This window comes from Narcine bancroftii, chromosome 5 (genome assembly GCF_036971445.1).
Source record: "Narcine bancroftii isolate sNarBan1 chromosome 5, sNarBan1.hap1, whole genome shotgun sequence".
Classification (NCBI taxonomy): Eukaryota; Metazoa; Chordata; class Chondrichthyes; order Torpediniformes; family Narcinidae; genus Narcine; species Narcine bancroftii.
Window position 1 is genome coordinate 173001803 of NC_091473.1, and position 21375 is coordinate 173023177.

At 41.3% G+C, this 21375-nt stretch overlaps 1 protein-coding gene across 6 annotated transcripts in view; it reads right to left on the bottom strand.

Moving 5' to 3' along the window:
- fbln2 (fibulin 2) overlaps positions 1-21375 on the bottom strand; it is a 324320-nt gene that overhangs the window by 83172 nt on the left and 219773 nt on the right. For all 6 annotated transcript variants that reach the window (XM_069939794.1, XM_069939792.1, XM_069939796.1 and 3 more), the window contains 2 exons: positions 18762-18891; positions 15116-15314 (listed from right to left, as the gene is read on the bottom strand). In XM_069939794.1, the coding sequence (XP_069795895.1) occupies positions 15116-15314; positions 18762-18891 (329 nt within the window). The remainder of the gene's footprint in view (positions 1-15115; positions 15315-18761; positions 18892-21375) is intronic.

Consider the following 21375-nt stretch of genomic DNA (forward strand, 5'->3'; position numbering starts at 1 on the left):
AAATGTAACCAATGATCCCGCCTCAACCACGTCTGTCGGAAGCTCATTCCACATCCCTACCACCCTTTGCGTAAAGAAATTTCCCCTCATGTTCCCCTTATAATTTTCCCCCTTCAATCTTGAACCATGCCCTCTAGTTTGAATCTCCCCCACTCTTAATTGAAAAAGCCTATCCACATTTACTCTGTCTGTCCCTTTTAAAATCTTAAACACCTCTATCAAGTCCCCTCTCAATCTTCTACGCTCCAGAGAAAAAAGCCCCAGTCTGCACAACCTTTCCCTGTAACTCAAACCTTGAAATCCTGTCAACATTCTCGTGAACCTTCTCTGTACTCTCTCTATTTTGTTTATATCTTTCCTATAATTTGGTGACCAAAACTGTACAAACATATGCTATAATTCAAGTATTACTGATTAATTGAGTGTGATGAGCCAACGTAATGTTAATGAGCATGGAGGAAAGGGAGGGAGTGACGAACGAGGACAGATGGAGGAGGCACCCCACCAACACCCACATGATGACAGTGAGTCTGATCAGGGAGAATCATTTATTCTCTCTGAGATCCACAGACTGAGAAAACAACACAAAGTGGCCTCAGAAGATACTAAACAGCGTCTAGGGAGAGCAATGGATAATATGAAAGATTCAACTGCTCAAATTGGAAAGCTGAGGGGGAAACTGAGGAAATGGAGGACAGAGGAATGCGACTTGAGAGGATTATCAAATACTGAATTTTTACACATATAAAGCGTGTGTTATATGTGCATTTTACAAACCAGGAACCCCCTCATGTTATAGGCATGTGCACGCTATATGAGAATATTTTTTACATATTGATAGGACACGCACAATTAAGAGCAGGCGTAGGAAAGTCGAATCAGCAATTTATAGTTGGTGTGGCAATATAATAGTGGCATTGAAAGAACGCACACAATTTATAACAGCCGTGGGAAAGAAGTGCCAGCAATTTATAGCGAGCGCTGGAATGTTATAGCGAGTATGACAATATAATAGAGGCAATGAAAGAACGTGTACAATTTATAGTGGCCGTGGGAATGAGCAATTTAGAGCAAGTGTGGGAATGTTATAGCAAGTATGAGAATATAATAGATGCAATGAAAGAACGCGCACAATTTATAGTGGCTGTGGGAAAGATGCAATTTATAGTGAGCATGGGAATGTTATAGTGAACATGAAAATGTAATAACGGCAAGGAAGGAATGTGCACAATTTTTAGTAGGCATGGAAAATTTTGATCTTGAGAATATCTCTTTGTACTGAACGACATGGTGTTCCTATAGACAAGACACTCTGGCTCAGCCACTGCACTTTATCAATGTTAACTGCCCAGACCCAACCCTGAGGGAGGAGATTAACATTTCACTGCCTCTAATTTGAGACAACATTTAAAATCCTTCTTAACTCTGAAGCCTGTCTTCGATCTATTTAATTGATTCCTCTCCAAAGCTTGTTAATGTGTTGGAGCAGGATATCATCGGTATAATGGGTGACTGACACCTCTGGGGGAAATTGGTTGAATGCTAATTGTGGGAGATTAACTGTGGCAGATACTGGTATGTGCTTTGTCTCATGTCCTATTTAAATGCAAATTACTTTAGCCAGTCGGAATTTAGAATACTACACCCATGCTGTACATATTATACAAAAATATTTTTACACAATTTATGATGTTCTTGCACACTATATGCGTGTATATATTATAGGCATGTGTGTGTGTGTTATATGAGTGAAAATAGAGGGGCTAAACTGGCCGAGAAATATTCAAACCAGGCGTAAAAACCTGTGGATTTACGGAGTTGCAGAGGGAAAAGAAAAAAATGACATGAGATGTTATGTGACTGAACTCTCATAGAAATTGCTAGAATTGCCAGAAGACCTAAATATCTGTATAGAAAGAGCACGTAGGTTCCTTTCAGACAAACCGTGAGTGAAGCAAGCCTCGCCATGATCTATCATAGTCAGATTTTTAGACTATTACACAAAAAATGTCATGTTGCAGCAAGCTTAGAAAAAGCAGCAGAGAACATATGAGGGGGACAGAATGTATTGTGACCAAGACTACTCTCCAGAAATTCCAAGAAAGTGCAAGGAGGTACGACAGGTGATTAAACAACTGTGGGAGAAAAACATCAAAGCCAAGTTTCCATTTCCAGAGCACGTCAGGATTTCTCTAGACTCTGAAGTTAAGACTTTCAAGACAATGACTGAACCATTGCCCATACTGGAAAAGATGGGATTCTTATCAGAACAGATCCCAGAGAGAAACTGAACAGAGAACTGCAACAGGATCACTGGTTCAGCTGTTAAGAGACAGAGAGGATCATAAATCCCATTAGAAGAAGATCTTTGCATTTTCCTTGGGTCCTTAGAAGAACTATAGACAGGTTTGAAACAAATACAGAAATGAAGGTCAAATGAAAAATGAAAACAAACAGCTATTGTCATTATTGAACAGACAAGAAAAAACATTATGTATGTTGTTTTAAAGTACGTTTACTAGGCGATGTTTAACAATATGTACTGAGACTAGTTATGTATTTTATTTCTGTATTTCACATAAATAACATCTGAGAGAGGGACTGGAGAGGGTTTTCTTTATAACTGTTAGGATTCCCAAAGAAGGGTTTTGAGAAACTTCATTTAGTTGCCACAACACAAAAAGTGGGCTCACCCAGGATAGATCTAGTCACATCTTCTCTGAACAAGAAGTTGGCACACCAGTTTGTTCTGGGTGTCCGATTGGGTGGGTTCGGTAGGAAATGCCCTTTTTTTTTCTTGTATTAGCTTATTTTGAAAATGTTTTTCTCATACCTGGAGCAGATTTACAGTAACACAGTTCTATACATTTTGTCTGCAGTATCGCAATCATATGCAGGCCAACCAAAACATGAAGCATAAAAGTTAATTTTAGAATAAATAATGTTGAAAAATGACTATTTAGGAACAGTAAGCTATAATGTTCATGGACTAAACCACCCAATAAAGAGGAGAAAATTCTTGGCCAACTTAAAAAAAAACCTTGGATGTGGAGTGGCAATGATACAGGAAACCCATATGGTGGACATTGAGCATAAAAAGCTCAGGAGAGAGTAGGTGAGTCAGGTATTTAGTGCCTCCTACAGAAAAAGAAGAGGGATGACCATCTTCTCTGCAGAAAAAGTGATCCAAGACACACTGGGGAGATATGTCATCGTAATCGGTGCAATAAGTGGGAAAGATACATTGATACTGAATATTTATGGTCCAGCAGAAAACGATTCCTCTTTCTTTGGAGACATTGTAAATATAATTGCAAATAATGCTAAAGGTATGATAACCTTTGGTGGAGACTTTAATGCTGTTCTGGATGGGAGGGCTGGATAGATCACTGATCGTACACAAGCATTCAAAAAGATCTAAACCATTGAATGATACGTTAGGAGAGCTGGGGTTAGTAGACCCATGGAGACATAGAAACCTAAAAGGGAGGGAGTTTAGTTTCTTCTCAAGCCTACATGGGAGTTATTCACGCATAGATTTTTTAATGTGTTCCTAAACAATCTAAGATTGTAAAATAGACTCAATAACAATTAGTGACCATGCACCTATAACCCTAACCCTGGATTTAGACATTGAAAAGTGTTTTAAATATTGGAGAGCAAATATTTCTCCATTGATTGACCCTTTACTGATTCAGGAAATTAAACAGTGTAGGGAGGAGTATTTTGATAATCAATGATAATGTGAGGTTACACCATCAATCTTGTGGGATGCCACTAAAGATATAATAAGGGGTAAAATGATTGAAATATCAAGTAGAATAAGAAAGAACAGGTTGAAGAAGCAATCAGCCCTGGAAAGTAAAGGAAAGGTAGCAGAGTCCGTACATAAAAATAACAATAAAAACAAAGAACTCCTAACTGAATTAAGGAAAAAAAAGACATGAATTCGAGGAGCGCTTGACATTCAAAGCTAAAGGAGCCCTGATATTTTTGAATCAAAAATATTATGAGAAGGGAAACCGAGTTGGTCACCTCTTGGCATTTCAGCTGTGTAAGGTGCAAGCTAATCGAATGGTTTCCAAAATCTTTCACTTTGCCTCAAGGAAGTTAGTTTTACAACCAAGAGAAAAAGCAGAAGCATTTTCATCCTTTTCTGAAGAACTATCTGACTGTCCTGAAATAATCATAGACTAAGAGGGGAAGACAAGAACCTTCTTTTCTAGATTAAATCTACCCTCTCTTTCCCAAGAAGAAGCGATTAAAAATGAAAGCATGTGTATAAGAACAGGAAATAAAGGAAGCCATTAATAAACCAAGGAATAATAAGTCCCTGAGGATCGATGGGATTCTGGGAGAATTCTACCAATGTTATAGGGATGAGTTCTCCACAATTCTGGCTGAGGCTGATAATTACATCCTATAGGAAGGAAATCCTCCCCTATTTTCTTCAGTGCCTTGCACGGTGCAAGGTTTAAAAGAATATGAAGAAATATCTGGTTATAAAATAAATGACTCAAAATCGGAAGCAATGATACTATGGTAAGGTATGTGGCCATCGCAATTAGATAACCATGTCAGGTTTCATTTGGTCTAAAGATACCGAGGTGTTATTATTCCCTCCATCTTAAACTGTATGAAGCCAATTATGGAAAGCTATTGAAGGAGGTGAAGGCAGATATGCTCAGATGGGAGATTCTCCCCTTATCGTTAATTGGTAGAATTGAAACTGTCCGAATGAATGTTTTTGCTCAGACTTCTTTTTTTATTCCAATCTTTGCTGATAGGACTTCCTAAGATAACATTTAAAGCTCTTGCCAAATTGATATCAAGGTTCATATGGCAAAATTTAAAAAAAACCTAGAGTTAGACTTTGGACTTTGTTATTGTCAAAACAAAAGGAGGGCTTTAATTTGCCCATCATTAAATCTTACTACTGGGCAACACAGCTGAGGGCCATGATAACATGGATAACAAATGATATGGAAACAGGCTGGGTGAGCATATAACAAATTTCATGCCCCAGTATTTCTCTGGAAAGGCAACCATTCCTAAACCAAGCAAACCAGAAGAAATTAAAGATAGATAATGAATGGTATAAATTCACAATGAAAACTTGGTTAGTTATTAGAAAACAACTCAACCTTTTTAACTCTATATCCAGAGTATTAAAAAATAGTAGCTGTCCCAGAATTCCAACCTGGAAAAGTAGTTAACGGCTTTAGAAAATGTTGGGGGGGGGGGGTGGGGGGGGAGGTGAACTACTGTGAATCAGGTTTTTTTGTGGAGAAGCTGTGAAATCATATGAACATCTTCAGAAAGAATTTGGTTTGCCAGGGATGGATTTTTTTTCAGATTCGTTCAAGTGCGGCACTACTTACAGATACATGCAGATTTGTAAAAAAATCATCTACACTAGAAAAGATTTTTATGCTGTCAATGGAGAGAGTGATAAAGTAGAACCTGATAGCTCATTTATACAGATGACTTCAAGATAACAACAGAAAATACCATGGAAATAAAAGAGAAATTGAATTAGAAATGAATATTCATATTACAGATGAAATCTGGGAAAAGATGTGCCTTGATGATCATAAGTTAAGAGGTAGCCCTACCTGGAGGGAGTTTGAATGGAAAATTAAATTGAAAGTATTTAAGACTCCTCAAGGGTTGGTGAGATACAGCAGCACCTCAGAATTATGCTGGAGAGAATGTGGGAAGATTGACAATCATACCCATACTTTTTGGGACTGTCCCAAACTATATCAATATTGCAAAGTATTCAGGTGGAAATTAAGCAAATCCTGGGGGAAGACCTACCTTTGAAGCCAGTATGGTTTATATTGGGAGAGACTTCAGAGGATATAGATTCCAAACACTAAGCATGGCTACTTGGGTTTTGCTGTGAATTGCAAAGAAGATGATAACAGTATTATGGAGAAATGCAAACCACCAACTATCCAACAGCGGAGGGAAAGATTAAGTGTATATTTGATGGAGAGTATAACAGCTAAACTTGATGATTTCAACATCAAGTGGTCACTAGTAATACTAAAGTCACCAAGATATAACCTCCCCATAACCTCAGAGGTGGGGAGGAGTTCGACTGGTGCACTCTGCATGTAATTAGAGCAATGTATACAGATGAGGTTGTGATGGTATACGAGTACATATATTGTGATGACACGGGGATAAATTCAATAAGATTTACTCTGACCCTCTCCTATTTAAGCTCGTAAGTGTCACAATGGGCATATGAAGAATTGAGTTAAATATAGAGGTGACTCCATGTTCTTTAGAATAAGGTTAATTGGTTGCACAAATCTGTGATGCTTCGAATAAGATAGATTGATGCACTGTATACATCTGCTATGTGATCTATGTATTTTATTTGTATGTTGACTATAAAAAAGAGGAAAACTGCAGTATTTAATGATAGCTATTTCATTTGCATCAGCTAACCAATATATTTAATGTGTGTACCGTCCTTGTAATTAGATATTTCTAATTAGGAGCTCCATTCAAAGGGAATGACCATTTATCATTTGCAGCCTTCTCTCCAATTTCTACTTCTTTTACATGCACCTCACTGCTGAGAGAGTGGAAAGGCTACATTTGCTCTTTTTATGTTGTGGAATTTCATTTTTTTCCAGATTCAAATTTATTTTAAAGCTTCAGTATGTTCCACATCTCAAATATTACAGCTGGCAGTGGGTTTTGTGCTAGCTCTCAATTTTCTTTCTATTTCCATTTGCTTCCAGTTCGTTATTTCAGCGTTGTATTTTCCTGTGTAACATTCACTCTCATTTTGCTGAATACATTCCTGGAATTTCCCGGACATGGTGCTATAAAAATGAGGTGGCGCCAGATTCTTGCAACTAACGGAGGCAATCCATTTCTAACCTTCGTGTTGTTTGAGATTTTGCCCACTTCCAATCTTATATCAACATTTTCACCACCAAAGAATTGCCCAAAAATAAATCTTTGCAGCATGATTCAAGGCCACCTAATTATCAACATAACTGACTTCTCTGGAATTTAAATTTTCCCCCTTTTTTTATAATGGGACCTAAAGTAGTTTGGTAGATATTTTGCTGAAAGGACCGTGGAATCCGGCTTCACGAAAGCTGCATTTACATCAGTAACATATAAAAGGTTTTTTTAAGTATTGCAACATCCAAAATCATATGTTACATCATTTTGTGACTGTGCAGAACACACAGGTGACTGCAAAAGCCCGAAAATTATATTCTTGGAACAATGTTCAAAAGATCTAAAATGTCTACACCAACGAGTGGGTGAGTAGTATTACCAAGGAAATCTTTCTGTCCTTGCAACTAGGACCCAAGCACATCCTTTTTTTTTCCAAAAATATACTTTATCCACAATAAATTAATTACTAAACAAGAAAAGACTTATTATATTTTATATTGCCAATCGTATTGATACATACTGATCATTGTACATTTTATATTCTTCTCTTAATACTGTCACCTGCACTGTGGCGCCTTGTTATTTTTACTACTGACCCCCACCCCCCGACCTATCGGTTGAGGAACTTCCACTCAGTGTCAGCTCCTCAGTGCCTGGAAATGGAAGGGCTCCAGACCATGGTCCTTCCCCACAGTGCCCTCACGTTGGCTGCATCCAGTTTCAGTGCATCCCTCAGCGCATACTCCCGTAGCCTGGAAGGTGCCAGCCGGCAGCCTTCCCACACCGACGTCTCAGTGGGCTGAAAGACCAACAGGTTTCAGGCAGACCAGAGAGTGTCTTTCACTGAGTTATGATCTTCCAGCAGTTTTGGACATTGGACTGAGAGTCTGTGTCCCCAGGAACAGTACGTAGATCAGAGAGTCTTCTGTCATCTGTCATGTAGCCTAGTGGTGATGAACTGCGACAAAGCCCCAAGTTAGATTCTCCAAGTACTCGTTGCAAATCTGCGTTGTGAACCCTAGCAATGAGGCATTCCGCCAGATGACTTGGACAGTCTGCTCAAGAAACTGTCCTATCGGATCCATTGAGTCCTCATCTCTCAGTCTCTGCAGGACGTTCCGTGGCGATGAAGGATAGGTGGCGTGGCAAAGTCCAGCTGACTGCGACTTGCCGCAGCAATGAGACCAAGCCTATCCTTTGCAACACCTGGGAGAGTTAGAACCTCGGCACACAGCAGCACTTGGTCCCTTCATATTTTAGTTCTGCACAAAGCTTGATGGAGCCACATAAGGTGGTCATCAGGATGAGCTGCACATTGGGTTCGCCCTTGCCACCGTTTTCTGGTGCTACTTCAGACCCTAGCAATTTTGGGCCCCCAAATGAATCTGAACACTGCTCTGGTAACTGCCAAGGCGGAGGTGTGGGAGATGGGCCACACCTGTGCCACGTATAGCAGCACCGAGAGCACCTCGCTCCTGATGACCAGGTTCTTTCTTGACATCAAGAGGGAGCGCCATGCCCCCAGTCTCAATGTTTGGTGAACCTTTGCAATCCACTCCAACCAATTCCTGTTGCACTCCTCAGCCCCTCCAAACCAGATCCCCAGCACCTCCAGTAGTCAGATCTGACTGTAATGGGGATGGTGGACCGACCGGTTGGACCAGTTACCGAAGACCGTTGCCTCGTTCTTCTCCTGGTTTACCCTGGTGCCTGATGCAGACTCAAATTACCTGTACATGCTGGTCAGACTTCAGACCAATCGTATGTCTGAACAGAAGATGGTGAAATCCTTCATATGCAGGGAAGCATTGACCTGGGCACCTCCACTACATGGTACATCACTCCCCTTATGCCCTCATCCTTCCTGATGGATTCAGCAAAGGGCTCTATACTGCACACAGTAAGACAGGAGAGAGCCCAGCAGTCTTGCATAACACTAGGTTTGATGGAGAAGCTCTCTGTTTCCCACCCATTGATTTGGACTGCACTAGAGATGTCCATGTAGAGCAGTTTAATCCAATTCCAGATTCTCTCCCCAAAGCCCATTTTGGAGAGCACATCTATCACAGGCCTTCTGATCTAAGCTGACCAGGCAGGTGTCTGTCGTACCCTACCCCTCCAACCCCCCACCATGTCCTCCACATAAGCAATGGTATCCCTGAGCAGCGCAAGGCTGAAAGAGATCCTCCTGCCGGAATCTTGCATGGCTGGACTGGGTGGATCACCTGCCTCAGGGCAGACTTGACTCAATTGGCGATGGCCTTGGCCAGGATTTGTAGTCCACATTTAGCAATGAAATGGGTCTCCAGTTCCTGATGTCCTCCTTCTCCCCCTTTTTTTTGAAGCTGAGGATGAAGATGACCTTCCTCATGGGGTATGACATGCTTCCTGCCACGAGCATAGCATGATATACATTGTATACTTCCAGCAGGACTGGACCCACTCAGTCCAGCAGAGCTGTGTACAACTCAGCCAGCAGGCAATCGCTTCCGGGAGTCTTACTCGACCCAAAGAATGGATGGAGTCTGTCAGCTCTCCCAGGGTAATTGGCTGATCCAGACATTCTCTCTTGCTGTCGTCCAAGACCTCTGTGTTAGAGGACAGAAAGATCAGGGAGGCCATTTGGTCTGTAGCCTTAGTGACATAAAAGCATCTGCCAATCCTCTAAATGCCCATCTGCAAGGATATGACTGAGCCATCCTCTTCCTTGAGGCTATGGATCACAAAGCTCCCTTTGTGAACCTTTTGGAAAAAGAAACATGAGCACATGAGTCCACTGTGTGGACTCTGGATCGGAGTTCCTCCCTCACGTCCACCCTTCTCGACTGCAGAAGGAAGAGTCTGCAGTTGGCTCAGTTCCTACTGTCTCTGTCTAGCTCTCTGAACACCTTGGAAGATTTAAAAAAACCTCTTGATATTCTCCTTGGTCGCTTCCCACCAGTTCACTGGGGAGTCAAACAAGGACTTCACAGTTCTCCAACCTTCTTTCGCTCCTCTATATTCTCTGGGCTCAGTGACTTCATGTTCAGGTTCCACATTCCCCTGCCTGCCTTCTGGACCTCCTGTAGGTGGCAAGAGGTGAAAAGGAGGCAATGGTCAGAAAAGATCACTGGGTAGCGTCAGTGGTTCTGACTGAGACAGCCTTCGACACAAAGACGAAGTCTATCTAGGACTGGGTTGAGCCGTCCAATTGACCAGGTGGTCTGCGGTTATATTCTGCTGAAGGTGTCACACAGCTGTGCATCCTTTCAAGTCTCCATCAGGAGTCTGAAGTAGCTATCCAGTCCGCCATTGGCACTGCTGGATTGTCTAGCCACATTCATGCAACGGTTGAAGTTACCGGCCAGACCGGCCGGCCTGGACGTCGCTAGCAATAATAGGAGCTACGACAAGACAGACAGCATCTCAATCTGCACAAGCGAGGCATACACGTTGATTAGCCAGAGCGGAGTGTCGTGGTACTTCAGGTCCACCACGAAAAGATGTCCCCAACTACCTCCTTAACCTCAGCGATTGCAAAGTTGCTTCCCTACAGCAAGATTCCCGGACCGGGTGAACGACAATCGTTTCCACCACCCCCCCCCCCCCGCCCCCCACCGACCCAGACCACACAGACAACCCATCGCAAACACCTCCAATAGTTTTGGAAATGTGCAACCCACACTCCTGTTGGAAAATAACATTAGCTTTTACTTCACCAAGTTTACCAAGGTATTATAAAGCCTTAATAAAGCATTAATACATCGTGGCGTGCATTTAACACCGCGCACGTTTAGTGTTGCAAATTTAATTTCCATTTTTTGTTCATAAGAGTCCACAGTTCATAATCCTTAAAGTCCAGTCAGTGTCCATCAGCCTGAGCCCACGTGCCCACTGCTTTGGTGAACATCAGTACTGATTGCGGCATTAGGAGCAGGATGTGATCTTCCTCTGGGAGCCGAGACTCCTCGGACAACTCTGGTGGTGTCACTGGGAAGAGATCCAGCCGCGCTCCTGCTCCTCCATCTCTTGGCTGCTTTGGATTTTGCTTCTTGTAGGTGGGGAGCCACGGTGTCTGGACGGCACCCAGCCTCCCTGAGCTGGGGGAGCGGCCTCTCAACTGCTCCCAGACTAGGGGCCACTGGCTTGCTCACGGCCTCCCAAGGCTGGGGGGTGGTGGGGGGTGGGGGGTCACTGGGTGCTGTAATTCCCACTGCCAGGCTAAATTATAATCCGTTTTCTTTCATTCTTTCCTCTCTGTCCTTGAACTTCCTCTGCCTGCGTCCGGCGTTTGTGCCAGTTTCCACCTCAGATGCTGGGAGATTGCTGGCTCCCGTTTGTGCCTTGATCCTTTTCTTCCCCACCCCCACCCAACTTGTGGTGTCCATTGCTTTCTCAGGCTTCTTGCATTTTCTTTTGTCTGCCATTTTCCCTCCATCGCCTCTGCCTCCTCAGGAGGTTGGGGTTTGAGGGTTGGATGTGCTTGGGGATCCCCTCTCTACCCCTCATCTCGGTTTCTGTCACAGTTTGTGAAATTCTGTGAGTCTCGGCCACAGCTGAGGTTGAGTGAGGGGATGTTGACCTTGCTGGGGGTGGTGTTGGCCATTCAGCCCATTGTTGCCTGTGTGTAGGTGGCTGAGTATTTAAGGCAGGCCCTATAGAAGTGACCTCCTTCCCCAAACCGGTTGCAGCCGTTGCTCTCTCCACAGTTCTTGGCCTGGTGACCTTCCTTTTTGCAGTTTTTTGCCAAAAACTGGGCTGTCATGCGTCCCAGTTTGTTGCAATTTCTGCATACTCTGGGCTGTCCCACACAGATCAGGCACCCATGGTTCCCTCAAATGGAAAATACCGAGGAGGGGCGGATGATGGCCCATTTGCTGTCCTCTCTCAGTTTCACCTTCACTTGTTGTTTGCTCGTCCAGATTCCAAATGGGTCTTGGCTTCTATGCAGGTCCCCGTCCCTTCAAAATAGCACCCAAGGAAAGTGAGCACATCGACGACTGGCATATGTGGATTAAAAATGTGTACTGTTACCATTCGTTATAAGATTGAAGAGTGGTTACCTTGAGAAGCGAGAATGGAGCCATGTTCCCCTTCTCCTGGAACTGCTGAAGCAGCCTCTGCCATCCAGTCAGGCTCTTGAATGTCAGAGCGAAGTGACTATTGTCCTTGACATCCTGGAGGCTGTAGATGTCCTTCGCCTCAAATTTGAAGCACTCCATCGGGGCCTTGCGCACGACGATATCCTGGGAAAATGGCAATCCCTCACGCAGGTCCTTCACAGCCACCCTGACAGGGTAGTGGATTCTGAGCGCTGCTGAAGAAGGGTCTCCTGTTGCAACATTTCTCACGGAGTTGGTGTATGCAGGCTTACAGCTGGAAAGGGTGTTAGATTGGCCCTCCAATCTGCATGGATCCACCCCTGTGTCAGCTCGCACCACACACTCTCCTGCTTCCAAATGTCCTCTCAGATGTTTTCTCTTCTCTCTTCTTCCATGCTGCCGTTATAGCTCCTCACTTCTCACAGATCCAGTTCATCAGTTCTTATTAAAGAACTACACTTGATCTTAGCCAACAGGCCCAAGCACATGCATTTTTCTTGAAGTAATGTGTGGCATCAATTGTCAGAGATCGAATCTGTGGCATCTTATTTCTGAAGTTCACTAAGGTTACTGCATGAACTTCCATGAAATAGAACTGAGAATCAAAAGTATCAGTTTTGTTCTGTGAGACCTCCAGCAAAGTGGGTTCAACCCTGATTTGCCCATTTGCTCTGTGACTGTGTGGGTTTCCCTTGGGTGCTCTGATTACCTCCCACATATCAAAAACATCTAATTGGTAGTTTAATTTGTAACTGGTAATTATCCCTCATGTAGTTGAGTCACAGGAGAGTGATGTTTCTTCTGCTCCTGGTATCATGTAATATTTCTTTTCTTGTAATAAAGAAACTTGGGTTCCTTTAAGACAACTATACTATATTAGCTAAAGTATACACACACACTGTGTGGAGGCATCCATCTTGAAATTAGCCCAAGCTGTAAACAAACTAATCTCTGACTCCCTCTAGAGATCAGGAGAATCTCTAGCACTCTATCATTACATCCCCTTTCCTTGAGATGTTTAATCTAACAACATGACACACTAATACAGTACTCATTTCCATTTAAAGTTCAACACAAAGGTAAACACAACATCAGCAGCACAAGCTTTTTAAGTGTGGAGTTCTTTTTCTTTTAGAGATTCAGTCAGTCAGGTGCCTTGATAATGAGTGTGGATCTTCTTAACACAGGCTCTGCTGGTCCACCACTGTCTAGCAGTGGTGGTGTTTCCTATGTTGCTGAGCAGGTTGGATCTTCTGCATTTGTCTGTTCCTGCAATATCTCTAGTGGTCAGGAGGATCTCTAGCACTCTACCATTATAAGGAGGTAACCATTTACCTTTCAAGCACCAAAGCCTAGTGAACTTCATAAATGTTAAATTCTGTGCACAGTATAAGAATTGCCTGCAACCAGTGAACTTGGAGGAATGAGAAGTGAGATTGGACTGTGAATCAAAGAACTTTTCTGAACTTACACACATATTACATACATATGTTTAAAATTAGAAGGGGGTTAAATTAGGTTAAGTTAATTCAATCGTGATAAGTTAAAGTTTGATTCTATTTTCATGTTTAAAAATAATTAAAAGCAACTTTTGTTTAAGTAACCATTTGTCTTGGTGAATATCTATTGCTGCTGGGTTTTGGGGACCTCTGAGCTCGTAACAAAAGCAACTAAAGAAATTACAGTAACTCCTCCATAGACCATTGGTTTTTATTTAGAGCGTTGGTGCCATTTTGCAGCTTTCTGATAGTGAAAACGGAGAATATTCAACCCACTGAGACTATGTCAGTAGATCAGTTACATTTTCCTCATTCTCAGAGCCATGCAAATGGTGAGCTCTCAAGTGCCTATCCAATTCAATTTCAAGGGCACTGGTTGCTTCTTTTTCCAAAATGCAAAGGCTTCTAGATCATTTCTGCATTAAAAAAAACCTTTTCCTCAGTTCCTTATTAGACTAAAAATTCACAGTATCCAGAATTCATGCACCAACAACCCAGGCAATCAGCAAAAAAAAGAGGAAATAAATTTTAAAAATTTGAAATAAAAGTGAAGGAAATGTTCTCCAAAGCAGCACACAACCCCTTGGTGAAGGTGAGAGCAAGTGTTCAGCTAGTGGAGCCCCCAACCCCCACCCCATCCCGGTCATGCCCCACCTTCAGCAACTGTTTCAATAAAGTTGTGTCTGAATAAAATGGCATTGCCCTGGATGAAGAGCTGGCTGACGCCGCTCGCTGCTGGGCCAACTCTCTGGAAGTATTTCCCTATCCTTGCCTAGTAGAGTCTTTATCTTTATTGGTATTGAATAAGGCTTTATATGTAAACTTGGGAGGAGGGGAGGTTAATTATGATGGCGGCATGGTTGTTATGGCACCAGTGACCAAGGTTCGCATTTAAATCTACTGTATATCCTGTATTTACAAGAATTCCCTGATTAAAGTGGAAGTTTACATCATTAAGGACGACAATACTGTTAATTTTCAAATTGCTTTACACAGTCCTTTGTCTTTTCCACTATTTGTTCTTAATGTAGGTGTATTAGTTAGGCATTGTATGGGTGAATCTCACAAAAAAACGGAAAATTTGCATATCTAGCTTCCGTAATACTTGTAGGTGCCAGATACTGAGGGTTTTATTCTACGTCTGTTGCCCAAAATTGTATATCTATGTGGCTAAATCTTGGCATCCCATCAAATCAGCTCTTTGCTCTAGGTGAACAATCCCAACTTTTATTGTCTAATATTACAGATGAAATCTTTCATCACTTGAACCATTCTTGTGAATTCATTCTGTGCTTTCTTTTAGACACCTGGGAAGAGAAAACTTGTCAGTTACCCTTTTCACTGGATGCTGAAATCGAGACTGTTATGGGAAGATAAACAACCTGATTTGCATGTTTCAATAGCACATTTAAAGTCCTGATACATGGTGTAAGAGTCTCAATGAATTTTCCACTACCCATTTTGATTTTTTTTCTGCCAAGAAGCAGGCAGATGTTGGCACTCAAAGGCCTCCCTCAAAGAAATTTTGATTTGGTGACTTATTCATGTTTGCGACAAGTGACACAATATTTTTCATTGACTCCTTCTAAAATGATGCAGTACCTTGTTCAGGAATGGAGGTTGTCTCCAGCGGTGGTTTCAACTTGAGCCAATGTCTCACAGGAAAATGGCCAAGATCTTCAGCGCCCTCACAACAGTTTAAAAATGCCTGGCTGCAGGGGTAGCCCAGACTTGGCTTTTTTTCACACCCTTTGTGCTGACTCCAAAATATAATTCCTAATGTACAGCAGTCGCAACATTTCTGAAAGGAGAAGCAAATTAAAACAATTTTTTTAAAAGAAGTACATGACCAATACTTGAGAGAAAATATTTCATTTGTATTCAGATGAAGCCATTCAATCTCCAATTTAATGCTGTTCATGATCGTGACTACAAGCAGAAAATTATACACACAGGGCCAAGCCATCCAGCTCCTTAACCCAAATGTGCAAAGTATGCCTTTTGATGATGGTTTCCCACTCCATTTTCTTGAACGTAGTGAGTGAGTTTGGCCTGAACGTAGTGAGTGAGTTTGGCCTGAACGTAGTGAGTGAGCTTAGCCTGAACGTACTGAGTGAGTTTGGCCTGAACGTAGTGAGTGAGTTTGGGCTGAACGTACTGAGTGAGCTTGGCCTGAACATACTGAGTGAGTTTGGTCTGAACGTAGTGAGTGAGTTTGTTCTAAAAGGACAGCTTCACTATCAAGAGTCACTTGGCTGTCAGTACCATCATCTGGTTCCTGTCAGTGTAGCTCGACATGCAGAGTTTTGTAAATTACTCAACATTTAACTGTTGTTTGTATTTATACAGAATCATTAACATCCCAGAAACCTTTAAAAATTGACATAAACCCTCAGTGGAATATGTTCAGCAACCAACTGATCGCTGACGTAGGTTTAGAGAAGCATCTTAATTGAGGAAAGACGGTGAAGTTTTATTCATTTTAGGGATCCGTGTGTCACTCACACCACCATCTTTTCTGATTGCCCTTGAGATGAGGTGGTGCTCGGCCTTCTTGAACCATTGAAATCTTTCTGGGACAGCATTCTCAGAGAGCCGTTGAGGAGGGAGCTCCAGGACCTCACCTCAGTGACAACGACGATCCATCAAGATGGTGATGATGAGCATGGGGGCGATGGCATTCCCAATGCAGCTGTTGCCCCTGTCCTCTAGGTGGTAAAAGGTGTGAGCTTTGAAGATCCTGTCAGAGTAGCCTGGGCAAGTAACTGCAGAAATCTGTGGTTGGCCATGATCTTGCCGGGACTAACTTTGCAAGATCTCCAACCACGGCGATTAGACACGCGAAGAAGAATTGTAAGTATGACAGAGGAAAGACATGCTCAGTCTCATTAGATAAGCTGAGGGTGAGTGTAAGAAGGGAACAAAACGAGAAACATGCAAAAGATGGGAGAAATTCCCACGGTTCTACCATCATGAGGTCACATGAGAAGTGTTGAAGGATAGGGTTAGGGTTACCTTTTATTATTATTATTTGGAATGCTGCCATAAAATCATCTGACCAATTATTTGAGAGTAAAAACACAATGTTGGAGAAACAGAGCATTCAAATAATGTACTTCATGGACACCTGCCCACATTTAGTCCAGACCTTGATGAAGGGCTCAAGCCCAAAACATTAGTTCTGTCTCTTTATATTTGCTCTATAAAGGACACTGTTTGACTTGCTGAGTTTCTCCAGCGTTGTGTTTTTACTTCAACCACGGGGTCTGCAGACTTTCAAATTTTACAATTATTTGAGAGCACAGGATAACCATCCCCACCCCCCCACACCTTTTAAATTTGCTGCAAACTCCTCTAAAGGTGGATGACTTTCCTAATATTTTTTAAATTCAAATAAATTGTGATGCAGCATCTTGGCTCTATGCCCGCTAGGAAGAAAGTTAATCTCCAGATTTATCTTTCCAAAATAAGGGACAAATCCCAGAAAGCAAAAAAAAAATGTTTTTTTAAACTTTATTTATTCGTTCAAAAAACAAATAATATATGACATATACAGCAATAAAACATGAACATGAACATTTTTATATATATATAAAAAGAAGAAAAAAAATCCCCCCCTTCAGCCAACTCTCCTAAGGAGAGCCATAAAAAAATAAAAAAAGAAAGGATATTAAAAAAAAGTTCAATATACATATTAAATTCTAATCAATATAAATTGAAATGTAAATATTCCGAGTATAACAGCCACTTATTCATAAAAAAATTATAATTATCATGCGAAACATATGTAATTTTTCCATTATTAAACAATATTTCATCTCATTATGCCATCTTTTAATATCAATCATATTTGTATCTTTCCACGTACTAGCAATACATTTTCTCACTACAGATAAAGCTAAATATACAAAAGCAAATTGAAACTTATCTAATCCCAAACCTTTCAAAGGTTGCAAACTACCCAATAAAAATACAGTTGGATCTAAAACTATTTTAATCTTATACAGATATTCTAAAAATGATTGAATTTTCTTCCAAAAAGATTGTATATGTTTACATGACCAAACAGCATGAGAAAAAGTTCCAACCGTATCACCACATCTAAAACACAAATCTGATTCATTAAAACCATATTTTTTTAATTTTTCAGGCAAAAATTAAACTCTTTGTACTACAAATTGAATGTGGCCTCTAAACTCTTTTTAGTTTGTTTGTTTGGATCTGTTTTGTCAACATAATCTAACTGGAGCAAATTTTATAATGTAAAGCATCACTTTAGAGGATCAGTCATGCACAATCCTTTCCAAGTTCAATCAAAGTGATTCTAGCTGCTCACCAAAGCAACTTTTCTGCTTGAACTCTGGAGTTGGGTCAATGATTTGAGCTGTGGAAGACACTCCCCCACGTCTCAACTTCACTTTACATAGCACATCGAGGTGAGATGTTCAATCCAGTATTGACTTTTGTTGCCTACTCTAGAAATAAAATTCTGTCTGCCTACTCCATATATGCCTCTCATAATTTTAAATCACTTCATTCTCCAACACTCAAGAGTAAACAATCCAAGTTTGTCCAACCACTCCATATAGTTCATACCTTCTGATCCAGGCAACATCCTGAAAAATATTTTTTTTCCTCCCACAAAAGGAAAATGGTGAGACAAGTTATTTTTCACAGTGACACAGCTATTGGGGTAGTGAGTGAAGTTGTTAAGATAGTACTATTTAAGAGGCTTAAGACAGACAGGAAGTAGAGAGTTAAGGATCAATATGCAAGCAGCAAAGTTTCAGTTCAATTTGGGCATCATGTTTGATGCAGATTTTGTAGGCCAAAGTACCTTTTTCCTGTACTCCACTGTTCCCCGGTAAAAGTCCGAAAATCCAGACTGCTCGGCGATTGGGTCGGTCTGGATTTTTAGAATATTCTCAGGTAGTACTTTTAAAATTTAAGGAGGAAAAATGAAGAGTTTATTCATTGGCTAATACAGCATTCTCCATTTATCAAAGCAAGCAGTTTTAAAGAAATATAAAGTGGTCGCCTGTCACTGCTGCATGTCTGCGGGGCACTGATGAATGCACACAAAGGTCCGCTAAATTTTAAACGTTTGAGAGTTTCTAGATTCTCAGGTGGTCCGGATTTCTGGATGTCTACCGTATGATCTATCATGTTGCAGTTGGTCTTCATGGAAGCAAACATAAATTGTTAAAATACGTAGTGAGTAAGATTTGAGTTTTTGCCCAGTACTTGCCTTGTATATATCGGCTCCGCAGACATCACTGGGGTTCGCGTAGCAGTCTTCACTTTCTTTCGCAAAGTTTATACCCACTAAACAGCTTTGCTCCTCCAGGTATGAGATGCAGCACTGTTTCTGAGCAATTCTGTTACAAAATACGGGCAGATTAAAGTCAGAGCAGTGTTTTAAGTACACAATGTTAATGAAGTTATCATACCCATCAAGTTATTGAGTAAATATTCATGACTAGAAGTTTCAAATATTTTCGACCGATTTATTCAAGTAGGATCAGATCTGCCTTCTCACTTTGTCCAATTACATCTAACCTCTGGAATTTTTCCACAGGATTAAATTATCAAAGAGGCAAAATAAAAATCTGAAAAAAAGTAAAACACCACTTTGGGCATGACCAAGAATGAAAATAGGTGGAAATTCACTTCTGGTTGAGAAAGAGTTTCATAACATTTTTCCTGAATTCTCCTTCGCATTACTGGCCTCTAAATTGGCCCTCTTACATCAAAGCCAATATAAGCTCAGGGAGCACCATATCATTTTTGGACCCTACCTCCACTTGTTTTAACCACTCCACAGAAGCGACCTAACCTATTGAGAATTTTCTGTTGATCTCTTCCATTTCAGCTGAAATACTGCCTGCCTAACAGCTGCAGGAATTGTTTTCTCTCTTGTCCTCATTCGTTTTTGTTTCCACTTACAAATCCTCTGGTCATTAATAAGACCTTCCTTCAGCCAACATATCTCCATTATGTCTTCACCTTATTCCTTCCTTCTCTCCAGCCTCCCCGCTCGCTGAAACCTGCATGATTCTGAGATCTGAGATCTTCAACGACCTCCAGAGATGCTCTGACCTTCTGAAAATTTACAGCATTTTATCTTTTGACTTTATATTTCCTCCTTCTGCACTTTAAAAAAAATCTTTTTATACCATGATGTTAAAGTAAAATCAACCAACTCACCTTGAACTTAAGCCAGAAAATGGGCAGAATAATAGAAATGCTTGTCCCCAGAAAACTACCACCAGGAGTTGGGGACCATCAATGAATCAGATCAAGAGAGCACCGGGGATTGTGATTAAGCCCTGACAGGATGATAAAGGAGCCAAGGACTGTGATTGGGCATTGTATCACCAGGGATTTGTCCCAGTCTCCTCGACAGGAGTGGCAGGCATATTTATTACCCCCAAAAAATATTCAAGTGATTTATTGGAATAAAAATGTTTTTAAAAGGGTGCACAATTCAGAAATTTTGTCAGAATGTTTCATCCAGCACATTTACAGTCTGTGCCAGCCAAGAAGCTCAAGTTTATATCAATCCCATTTTATTCTCTCCACATCCCCTCAACTCCCACAGATTAACATCATATGAGAAGCGTTTGAAGGCTCTTGATCTGTATACGTTGGAATTTAGGAGAATGAGGGTGGATCTCGTTGAAACATTTTGAAAGGCATGGAAGAGTAGATGTAGAAAGGTTGTTTCCCATGGTGGGAGACTCTTGGACAAGAGGGCGCAACTTCAGGATTGAAGGACGTCTACTTATAAGAGAGATGCTGAGGAATTTCTTTAGCCAGAGAGAGGTGGCTTTGTTGCCATCGGTAATTGTGGAGGTCAGGTCATTGGCTCTATTTATAGCAGAGATTGATAGGTTCTTGATTTGACGGGGCAACAAGGGATGTGGGGAGAAGGCTAGTCAGTGGGGCTCAGTGGGAAAATGGATCAGTTCATGATTGAATGGTGGGGCAGTAGGCCTATTTCTGCTCCTCTGTCATATGGTCACATGGTCTTATATTATACCATACACCTAGACACTACGGGCAATTTACAGTGGCCAACTATCTGACCAATCTAGGAGGTGAGAAAAACACCCAGACATCAGAATTGAATCTGGGTCATTGGAGTTTCGAGGCAGCAGTTCTGCTCTCTCTACCACTGCACCATCTTGAACACTCTACCAATGACACAGGTGAATCAAGTTGCATGGATAAATCATGGCCTTTTGATTCTCTTTAAGGTTTAAGAAGTGGTGCAAGGGACTAAATTCACAATTAAAACAGTGAAAACCCATACAATCCACTTCCCCATTATTTTGAATCTCCACGCTGCAAATACTGAAAATTGCATATTTACTACTAGTAACACTTAAATAAGGAAGACAAATTGATTTTTTCTGATCAGTTTTTGGAGTCTATACTGTCTGCAGCTCAGCATCAGTCAAAGATGGGTACCATCTTGTCAATGCAGAATTCTTGAACCACCAAAGAAAAACAAGTTATCTTTTGGACAAAGTCAAGTCCAAAGCACCATTTCTTTTCACTGTTTCCAAAACAGTGCAGCTTATTAGTCATTCAATTGTACAAAAATGAACATAGGAAGGAAAAGGATGTGAAAGTAAGTACTTATTTCCTCAGATTCATTCCATTTCCCAGCTCAAAACAATAGTATTTTTTCCCCACTGAGAAAAATGATTCAAAATTTGGAAGGTGACCATTTCTACATCATACTTTCATTGTGTTTTTCCTGTACATGGTTCTCAGGGTGTACTCATGCCCATTCCTAGTGAAAGGAATTGTGTGCGATGTAGTAGACGGGGTTTGGTGAGAAAAGTGAAGAGAGC